The sequence below is a fragment of the Thunnus maccoyii genome, chromosome 18 (assembly GCF_910596095.1).
Source record: "Thunnus maccoyii chromosome 18, fThuMac1.1, whole genome shotgun sequence".
Taxonomy (NCBI): Eukaryota; Metazoa; Chordata; class Actinopteri; order Scombriformes; family Scombridae; genus Thunnus; species Thunnus maccoyii.
Genome location: NC_056550.1, coordinates 8,741,416 through 8,752,500, shown reverse-complemented (window position 1 = coordinate 8,752,500; position 11,085 = coordinate 8,741,416). Strand labels below are relative to the sequence as shown.

Here is an 11,085-nt window from a genome sequence, read left to right as displayed (position 1 = left end):
ATATGAGAATATTAGACAGAAACTATAGATTCCCCTGCAATTTTCAGTCTAATCAAATGTATCATAATATTATAATACTAAATAATACATTGTTCCTGCATTAGAATATGTTTAGTTTTCAAATTGTTTTAAAGTTTTGCTGGCAGCTGCCTTTAAGATAAACTTTAAAATAAATATCTTTTCTAATTTGAAATCGTTATCATCAAAGAAAAACTTTTTCCTCACAGCCACCTCTAACAGTGGGTACGCAGCCTTTGCTTTCCATTTCGTCTGCCTCCGTCTCTCTGCCCATCATGTTTATTTGGAGGCTATGGCTTGTGTAAACCAAAGGCCAGTACGCAGTGTGTTGGACGTCTGCCTGTGCCGACAGACCTGTGGAGGAGAGGCAGCTACTCACGCTCTGAAAACAGTAAACTGGACCAAAGGACACAGTTGACACAGTATTACAACAACCTGGAAGCAAACAAAGAGCTTACATGCTCTGATTAACAAAATCATTCCTAAATGGATGGATGGATGGAGTCATAGTGCTTATTTTAAAGATGAAAAGTTAAAAAACTGAATGCACAAGATGTTCTGTGCATCTGTAATGCTCATTGGTAGGTCTTGTAATATATTATAGTATTGATCATTGATTGATCATAACTAATTTCTTTAGGAAAAGGCAAATAATCTGTTGATTTCTTCTTCTATATGAGAATCTCTTTGGATTTTAGACTGTTGGCACTTTGAAGACATCAGCGTGGGGTTTTTAGAAAATGAAAATGACTATTTTCTGACATTTTATAGACCAAGTGATTAATAGATTAATCAAGAAAATAATCTGCAGAATAATTGTTCTTGGAAATAATGATTCATTGCAGCCCTACAGATAGAAATAACTTGAACTGTATATGACCGAAAAACAGATATAACGTGACAGTGCCAGGTCAATCAGTGGGCATTTAGAGGATTCACTACTTTCAGATTGAATTAAAAACATGTTGATACATGCTTGTTTTTTGTTAAGGACAACAGAGACATTATGGGGAAAAAAAATTCATCATGGACTGATTTGATGTTATGGTTTTTCTTGGGTGTGTTGCTTCTTTTTCCTGCTTACTGTTTATACTTGTGCCAACTGACAGTGTGGCTGCTCCTGCTGCCTGCAGAGTTCACTGTGCTGATAGAGTTCATGTTGTTAACCAGCAATGAGCAATTTGCATCAGTCACGATCACACTCTGACATGCTCAGACTCACACCAGAATGTGAAATGAAACTAATACACTCCAGACAAAAACTGTGACTCACACCCCAAATTACACTCCAGTAAATGCATCAGATCACTCATGGTTTCCTTCTCATCCCACGCCTCAGACCTTGTTTTGACACTCATATTAAAGACAAGAAGAAACCCAAGCCATTCACAAATCTGCTGATCTGACCTGCTGTATAAATGAGTAGGGTGAGTTCACAAAAGCTGAAATAATTGTAAACAAATGGAATTATCCATCTACGTTAGTTCATTTCTGTAAATACTCCGTCTATACACTAAATATTCTTGTAATAGACATAAAATGTACAAACAACAATGCAAAAACAATAGAGGCAATAGAGTACTTTTATAATACTATTATTTTAATGAGGTTTAGAGTCAAATTATCTCACTGACTGGCAATGCTTTGAGCAAGACTATGTCACTTCTGCTGAACAGCGGCCACTGCAGTCACAAGTGATAGTTGCAGGTTAATGGTAAAAGCTAAAACATACTGGATCAGTATCATCAAGTCAGTGAATTGAATCAGTAATGTCTGTTACACAATAATTTCAATAAAGTTAGCTAACATTAACCATCATGAGCTACTGGTCATACCAGACCAAGTAAGGCTGAAGCAGCAAAACCCCTATTAGAGAAAGGCTGAGTTTATTAGTTATAAATGAAACATTTCATTCACAACAGCAGGAATGTGGTACTACATGCTTTACCATGTCTTCTTTTATATTGTCACTCAGAAAACAGTTAGACATGGTACATTACACTGACTAAAACATGTAAGATTCATGCTTGCTGATTCATGTCATAGTTACTATTTTACTGCTTTATTCACATATTTATTCACACATTTAACAAGCACGGTTAGAATCGGGGAATGTAACAACGACATCCACAAAATAAATCACTCAAAAGTGTCATTTCCTATTAATACCAGAAAATGATAAATAAGATACAAGGAGAACATTTTATAGGCATCAAGTATAAGCTGCTAAAACAAAGAACAGATAAAATAGCATTTATCATACTGAGATATCAGGCAATGTCGTGAGACACTTTGAAATGGACTCAAAATATATTTTTTTCAAATTCATAATAAACTCGACATTGCCTAGTTGTTTTCTTTTTGATTTTTTTGATCAAACGTGGAAATATTTTCAAATTTTAAAGAAGTTTGACAAATTGCATGGGACAATCTGGATGAAACATTATTTTTTTATTCTTTTTTTTATTCTTTCTGTCAAGCACTTTGTAACTTTGTGAAGAAAAGTGCTTTATACATAATGTTTATTAATATTTATTATTATATTGACTTTTGGCTGAAGTCAAGAGGAGGTAGGAGCTGGCCTGTATCATCCGTGATATCTTGGATAAATACACTATTTAACATGCCATTCAGAGCTGAATGTGTAGGATCAATATTATCTCGTCTGTTTGGTTTAGATGTTATTTGCACATATTGACGGATGGTGGCGCTGGTACACCACACGTAGAGAAGTTACTGTACAGCCAAGTGTTTCCAGGAGAGCCGTATTTGATCCGGCTTTATCTCTCTCGTGGAGCCGAGATATGAAAAATGAAAATACCACTCACAGTAAAATCAGATAGTCATCACATTTTGTTTATTATCATCTGGACTGCGCACTTAGAAAAGAAATGTGTCCTGGCTCTTTAAAGGTGCCGCACGCTGCGTGATCAACGCATGCGCAGAACAGTGAAGCAACAGCCCCAATGAAAAACAACAACAATCACTACAGCAGAGCGAAGAAAGCGCGATGGCTCCGTGAAGCTCAACACTTTACCACCTTGTCACAGTTCTAATCTCAGCCCGACTGCTGCTGTTTCTACCGGAGCTTTTTAAGTCGATGGTGCCGAGCTCATGAACTTGGCCAGTCAAAGCGGGGACGCCGGCGGAAGCCAGCTCCTCTTCGCCAACTTTAACCAGGACAACACGTAAGGCAGGGCCGGGGGACGGTGTTTGGGGATCCGATGGCCCGGGCTGTCAAGCTAGCTGACGTTAGACATGTCCGGAGGCCCCAAAGGGTGACAGGGCTCCAAGTGATATAGCCTGTATGCCGTGTTTTAGGTTTAAAATGGTTGCCAATACACGTTGAGTTTAGCTAGCTAATTAAAATGTCCGCATATGTTTAATTTCACTGGTCACTAGCATAACGTTAGCTTTGTAGCTACCATGATGCTGTGTGGTCCGAGGCTAACTTTAGCCACACATGTAGGTTTAGTGTCATGTAACTTCTGAGGGGGGCTGAGGTGAAATTTGTTGTGATTATTAGCTGCAGATAGACGTAGCGTTAGCTGTAATGTTTCCTTTGCAGTCCTCTGTCAGTTTTTATTAAAGACTGGCGTTACAGTTGTTTGATAACGCTGAGAAAATGTCAAACTGGGTCACTGCTTGTCTTTTTACACATACTGTAGCAACACATGTACATATATCACTGTTAGACACGGAGGAGTATTCTGCTAAATTAGCTGGTGACTGCCCCAAACCACACAGGCCTGTTCCTGTTGCAAAACGGCAGCAGTCGTGTGACCACTGCCACAGTCTGACTAGTACATTTGGTGACAGAGAAATCAGCATGCCGATCCCTCGAGTGTCCAGTTTGACACGGCTGTGCTAGCTGAGTAATGATATTGTGGTTTATCGGTAGTCGGTGGGTTTGGGTGTAATAATCTTGCTGATGCAATGATTGATCAAAGCTGCTGCTGTTGTGTCTATTTCTGTCATTTCTAAAGGTCCTTAGCTGTTGGCACCAAATCAGGATACAAGTTTTTCTCCCTGTCCTCTGTGGACAAATTGGAGCAGATATATGAATGTAGTAAGTATCGTATTTTTAATGTGCTCTATCCTCTTGTGTGTAAATGATCTTCATTTAGTCAGTGAGCAGATATATAATAGTATATGCAGTGGATTTTAAGGTTACTTGGTCTGTAATAACAGTATCATATATTCTGTATATGCTGTCTAGACAGGAAACAGTCACTGCACCATTAGAGCGTTGCTGTTAGGTTAAATATTAATAAAGATTGTCAGCACTTTCTCTGACCCATAACGGTCTTACTTCCACATCAAGCTTCCTCCTCATTATTGGATCTGCATACAATATAGTATGATATCTGAAGCATCTTTGTTATGCATCCACTTCCATGTATGGTGAGCTAACCTGTACCTTTTTTGATAATCCTGTTAGATTTGAATGGCCAATGCAAAGCAGGTAGAAGTTGTATTGTCATTGAAACAGCTTTCTCCTTAAATGTGGTTATTGTGTGATGTTTTCATTTGCACCATTTCACACCCTTAACTGTTTAAAATTACCTTATTCTTTCATCTAATAAAAGATGAGAGGATGCCACTGAGCTGACTGAAAGCTGTGAAGTGTTGACTCATGTGTGTGTGTGTGTGTGTATGTGTGTGTCTGTCCCTGCAGCGGACACGGAGGATGTGTGTATTGTGGAGCGTCTGTTCTCCAGCAGCCTGGTGGCCATCGTCAGCCTGAAGGCCCCCAGGAAGCTCAAAGTCTGTCACTTCAAGAAGGGAACTGAGATCTGCAACTACTCCTATTCCAACACCATACTGGCTGTCAAACTCAACAGACAGGTAGGAAAAGGGTCTGTCAGACCTTGTCTCACACATTTTCATTTGAAATACGCTACACAGTCACATGTTCATGAAACAACCGAAGACCTGTTTATCTCTTGCAAATGTCTTATTTGCGTTTGCCTTTTGACAGTGATGTTTTTGGTGTTTTGTTTTGGGTTTTTTTGTTCCTCTACAGAGGCTGATAGTGTGTCTGGAGGAGTCGCTGTACATTCACAACATCCGAGACATGAAAGTGCTGCACACTATCAGAGAGACTCCACCCAACCCGTCAGGTGAGTCGGAAGAATGACAGTTTCTACACACATCATCCGCACTAAAAGATCAAATCAAGTCATTATGAAACATATAATTACAGGCTAAAGGAGAACACATGAAAATACTGTTCCTATGCAGTATATGTGTTCATAGTGAAACCAGGAAATTTTCCATTGGTTTTTAAGGATTTTGGTTTCTCTTTCATTTTTAGCAGTTCATTTGTAGCTATCAATGGTGTTTTCCAGCGTGTTCACTATTATCATCAATCTTTTTGCTGTTACCCTGAAGACTGAAAACGTTCACTAGAACTATCATACATACTCAGTTTATTGCAGTCTTACATACCTGAATCATTATTTCAGTTTAATTTATTGTCAAGTTCAGATGAATGTCGGCCTGTTATAATACGTTTTTTTTCTTTCTTTCTTTCTTTGACGTTCCTCTTTAATAATTTTGTGTTTGTGCACATATGTCTCCAGGACTGTGTGCCCTCTCCATCAGCAATGATAACTGTTACCTGGCGTACCCGGGCAGTGCCACAATAGGAGAAGTCCAGGTGTTTGACACAGTCAACCTGGTAGGTGAACACAAACACAGTAAAGCCTTCTGCCCTATGATATATTTCTTTAATAAAGCCTTTATATTGAAACTTTCTGTTCATTGTATGTCACTGTAGAAAAGAGCAAAAGCTAAAGTGAGTAAATTGTACTGTGTGACTCCTCACTATTCTGGCGATGTTTTCTATCATCATTTGTAGCTGATGCTCATTATTTTTTCTCTATCTGAAGAAGCACATCTCTAACTTGTATGTGTTTTCCAGCGAGCAGCTAATATGATTCCAGCCCACGACAGCCCATTAGCGGCTCTGGCTTTTGATGCCAGTGGAACCAAACTGGCCACAGCCTCAGAGAAGGTGGGACTAGTTACTATGATTTTGTCTTCATGCCCCAGTAAATACAGATCCGTCTTCTTGTTCCCCCTTCAACTGTTGTGATCCTTTGTGTGTTATCTTGTGTCTTTCACTTCCTTTCAGGGCACAGTCATCCGTGTCTTCTCAATTCCAGAGGGACAGAAGCTCTTTGAGTTTCGGCGAGGAGTCAAGAGGTAGAGGATTTGAAGATTGGATTTTTCAGAAATGAAAGCTCTTTCACCTTGATGGACAAGCCTACATCATAAATGAAGTAGTGATTCTGTGTCTGTGCACCTGTTTGTATGAATATTTGAGTTCACCTGCTTCCCTGCGCATGTTTTTTTTTTTTTTTTCTGTTCTCTTCTAGGTGTGTGAGCATCTGTTCGTTGGCATTCAGTATGGAAGGCCTTTACCTGTCGGCCTCCAGCAACACAGAGACGGTCCACATCTTCAAATTAGAGACGCAGAAGGAGAAGTATGTGTACGTATCTTTCCGTTTCCGTCCTAATATGTCAGTTTTTAAAAGTCTTCTGAGGCAGCTGGGCTGGGATCCCCCACCCATTTACCACAAACTTCAAACTTTTCTGTGTTTCTTTGTGTGTGTGTGTGTGTGTGTAGGCCGGCAGAGGAGCCCACCACATGGGGAGGGTACCTGGGCAAGGTCCTAATGGCATCCACCACCTACCTGCCTTCCCAGGTGACAGAAATGTTCACCCAGGGTCGAGCCTTCGCTACCGTACGTCTGCCCTTCTGTGGACATAAGAACATCTGCGCCTTAGCTGTGTGAGTAGACACAAAATACTTTTTTAACTTTGTGTCTGAAACTGGGTAAAATAATTTATAGATCCAGGAAATACCAGAAAGAATTGCAAAGAATTGAAAGTGAAATAGGTAAAAATTCATGACTCCATGCAAGTCTTCTCTCTGGGTCAGATTTACATACATAGACAAGTCATGTAAATTCGTGTTGTGCCTTCTATTCAGTCTGCATTGTTCTGGTAATTAGCATTTGATTCATTCTAATTTAGTCATTTATAAACGTATTTGGTACAGTAGTTTTTTCCAACGGTTGCTTTGTTTGCCGTGATGATTTTTCACAGTGACACATAAGTCAAACAGGGCATTCAACACTGTGTCTGTTTATGGTGTTTACTGATGCTGACTCACTATAGCTGTGCACGCTGACTACCGTTTTTGCTCCTTATTACAAAGAATCCTCTGTTGCTGCTTCTGTAAAATGTGAATCACTTCACATCTGAGAAGGTGCTTAATATACAATTTTTCCTGAACTTGGAGGAGTCTTAATAACAGTTGTGTTACCATTAATAAGATGCTTCAGAACATTACTGATGCCAAAGAGAACTGTGATCCAAGCAAATAAATGTTTAGTAATCATCAAATGAGGTAAATATTGTAGTTTTGAATTCAATGTTGTTGTTTTTTTTGTTGCTTCAAATTAGCATTCAGAAGATTCCCAGGTTGTTGGTAGCAGCAGCCGATGGCTACCTGTATCTGTACAACCTGGATCCACAAGAAGGAGGGGAATGCACACTTATGAAGCAGCACAGGTAACACACACACACACACACACACACACACATACTGAGTAAATACAGAGTGAATGTGACAGATGTAGAGTGGGGATACACAGATATCTGACACCATTATCTGACATTTATACTGAATCTTTGTTGCTTTTGTTGCTGTCATTGACCTCAGATTAGATGGCAGTGCTGAACCACCCAATGAGATCCTTGAGCAGGGGTCACATGATCGCCCTCTTGTGGCCCAAACCTACAGTGCCGCTGTCACTAAAGGTATGTCTCACAAATATTGATGTGTTCATGAGCGTATCTGGTTGCACATTATTTTAAATTTCTAATATTTCTTAGGAAGTGTAATTTGGTACTTATTACTGGGAAAATAGAGACAAAATTCTGGGAATCTTGCTTACGTGACCTTATTTGAGTTCAGTTAGTTGTGTTGACTTTATAAGAAATTGATGTTTTTCCAAAGAATTTCCTTGAAAGAACAGCTCCTTTTACAATCTCAAAATAAATATTCCTTCATCAGTCATTTATTATCGGTAGCTTTATTCCTCATATATGTTGAATTGTATACCTGCCTGTAGACAAATGTCACATTTTTACATGTAAAGCTGATTAGCTGTAGACCAACTAAAGGACCCAACAGAACACTGTCACTATTGTGTTGATATTTGGTACCAAATAATATCAAGTTCTTTACAGAAAACTTATCTGGAAATGATTAGGAAATTACTGACACATAAAATAAAGTGTTACCATGTTTCTTTGTCTTCATGGTGAAATAGAAATTAATTGATAAATGCTTTCATACTCAAATAAGTACAGCAAGCGAAGAAGCTCAAATTTCAGGTCATCATCAACCATCAAGTTGCAGTAATCTCAGGCTCTTTATTACAGAATGTAAGTTATATACAAAGTTGCTTGTTTCAGTGTTTGACCTTTGAACTCTTGTTCCCTAGGTTACTGCGAAGAGCAGGGCGCCGTGGGAGGGGCGGGGCTAGAAGATGACCTCAACGACTTACGTTTAGAGGAAGAGAACGAGCAGCCACCACTCATCCTTGAAACTGACTGACTTAACGGACGGCTGTACCCACCAATCAGAGGGCTCCTCTGGTGCTGCTATGAACATGTGACACAAGGGGGGCAGGGGCAGGATCAGAGCCTGTGGGGGGGTGGGGTGGGGGGGGGATTGTGGGTTTAAATGCTTAAAGCGCTCAAGAGCCTGTCTGTCTGTGCGTTTGTCTGTTCACACTCATGTCTAATTTTTCTCCTTCCCTCCTTCCTTCGTTCCCTTTTCCCTCAGTTTCGCCTGCGCAGGCCAAACTGAAGCTTTGCATGTACATGTGCCAACCGCTAAAAACATGCTCCAATGTGAAGATGAGTATCTGTGAGTGTGCGTGTTGGACGTTTTGATCAAAAAAATGTAGCTGTGTCTCCACTGAAGACACACACACACAGACGCAGGCACTGTGTTAAAATGAAAGTGAAGACGATTGTGTAAGTGCCTCTCTGCCCCAGCGTCATGGTTTCTTCTGTTCGAGAGGGGGATCTCTTTGCATTGGCTTAATAAAAATCTATTTTCAGTTGTCGGATCTTAATCGAGGGTGTGTACTATCTTTTCTGACCCTTTCCTCTGTCACATGCAGTCACACACTGTCTGGCACTGACCTGATCGGTGCTCTCGCTCAAGTTTACCCTCAAAAGAATGATTTGGAAGCTTTTGGCATGAGGCAGAGGTGTTTGCGAATAAGAGTGTGTGTTTGTGCTTAGAACTCATTTGTGTGTGTGTGTGTGTGCGCGTGTGTGCGCGTGTGTGCTGGGCATGTACATTGGCAAAACATCAAATAATTAGCCTACATTTGTCCCCGCTCACTTTTACCTCATCGAAAGAGGCTCAGTGGACCTTCCCGCCCTCTCCCCCCTCCTCAGGCCTGCAGTCATTGGTTGATTTTAAACTCTGATATTGATGATCTTTTTTTAAATCTACGTAACCAATCATAACCAATGATGTGTCATGCGTAAGAAAACATGCATGGTGTTGTTGAAGTGGTACTGTGTCCATACATCGAAGACATTTGGGAGGTGGCGATCAGTTCAAGTCAGACAGCAGATCAGTTGAGAAAGGCAGGAAGCTGCAAGTGATGCGCCGTCAGCGACAGTCTCCTCCTACTGTATCTCTACTCTGTACATAACTAGGTGTGGCAAGATAATACTGTACCATATTACCAGGTTATGACCATGGCTTCTACTCTCGATGGGATAGTGGGTGTTATAATTTGATTGATATGGAGCTCAGGCTGAGCCTCATCGACTGGTCCAGGATGCTGCATGACTCCCCTAAACGAGGATTAGCCGTGGGATTTTGGCATGTCAGGCATTTTCTAATGATTTTGTACAAAATGTGAAACGTTCATCTGAAACTAAAATGAAAATAAATTCCATGTTGATGTATGAGAAAGGTGCCGTTTGTTCTTGTTATACTGTGGCATCTTGTATAGAAAAGCAGTTGGGACACTTTAATAAGTGAACAATAAGTGTCTACTATTGTATTGTCAGCAATACAGCTACTATAACTAGTATATAATGTTAGTCTATTCTATTACATTCTACAACAATTTCATGGAAGAGGTGAACATTTTTACCCTAATGCCCTCAGATTTTGACGTTGAAGATTGGTGGTATACAGTACAAATGAGAAAGCAGCAGCTATACTTTTGACATTCAAAATGAAGACAGAGCAAGCAAAAGCCACTATTAGCACACTGTGCCACTATCATGTGCATGAATGTTTCACTGTTAAGTAGAAACTTTGATTGGCAGATCACAGCACCCCTGGGAGACTGTGTAATCTTCACACAATGTCATCACTCATAATCACCGCTGGATTACCCAGGAGACAACTTCCCCAGAGCCCCAAAGCCCCCACATTCACTGTGTGCCAGTTACTTTGATTAATTGGACATAAAAGTGCCATGTAAACTCACATGGTGAATACCTTAAAGTGGTTCATGCATTTTTACCAAATTTTAAACCCATATTAAAGGATAGGTTCACAATTTTTCAAGTCTGTCCTAAAACAGTAGTCAAGTGCCCAAATGAGCCGTGACACAGGTTTTTCCTGGCTGTAATCATTCCTACTCTTCATACTGGACATTAAGAGATCCTTCCTATTGTGCTTTCAATCAAAGTGATGAAAGACAAAATCCACAGTCCTGCTTCCTGGCAAACATGTATATAAAGGTGCAGTGTGTAGAATTTAGTGGCATCTAGTGGATCGGACTTAAGTATGTTTTTATTAGTATATAATCTCATTAAAATAAGAATTGTTGTGTTTTCGTTACCTTAGAACGAGGCCTTTATATCTACATAGACAGAGGGTCCTCTTCCACAGTGGCCACCATGTTGCACCACCATGTTTCTACAGAAGCCCAGAACAGACAAACCAATCTTCTAATGTAATTGGATCTTCTAATGGTCAGTATGAACAGGAGGAATGATTAAAGA

The 11,085-nt window shown here is 40.0% G+C and overlaps 1 protein-coding gene across 1 annotated transcript; it reads left to right on the top strand.

Moving 5' to 3' along the window:
* Nucleotides 1-2,958: 2,958 nt before the first annotated feature.
* Nucleotides 2,959-9,179, top strand: wipi2 (WD repeat domain, phosphoinositide interacting 2). Its single transcript, XM_042393842.1, has 12 exons — nucleotides 2,959-3,206; nucleotides 4,005-4,087; nucleotides 4,697-4,866; nucleotides 5,045-5,141; nucleotides 5,604-5,701; nucleotides 5,945-6,037; nucleotides 6,158-6,228; nucleotides 6,402-6,515; nucleotides 6,653-6,817; nucleotides 7,495-7,602; nucleotides 7,754-7,851; nucleotides 8,541-9,179. The coding sequence occupies exons 1-12, from the start codon at nucleotides 3,133-3,135 to the stop codon at nucleotides 8,651-8,653; spliced, it is 1,284 nt and encodes a 427-aa protein (XP_042249776.1). The 5' UTR covers nucleotides 2,959-3,132; the 3' UTR covers nucleotides 8,654-9,179.
* Nucleotides 9,180-11,085: the final 1,906 nt, after the last annotated feature.

Coding starts and splice junctions, on each gene's coding strand:
- wipi2 (XM_042393842.1), top strand. CDS start 3,133: ATGAACTTGGCCAGTCAAAGCGGGGACGCCGGCGGAAGCCAGCTCCTC. Junction 4,867..5,044: donor CTGTCAAACTCAACAGACAG/GTAGGAAAAGGG, acceptor GTTCCTCTACAG/AGGCTGATAGTGTGTCTGGA. Junction 6,229..6,401: donor TTTCGGCGAGGAGTCAAGAG/GTAGAGGATTTG, acceptor GTTCTCTTCTAG/GTGTGTGAGCATCTGTTCGT.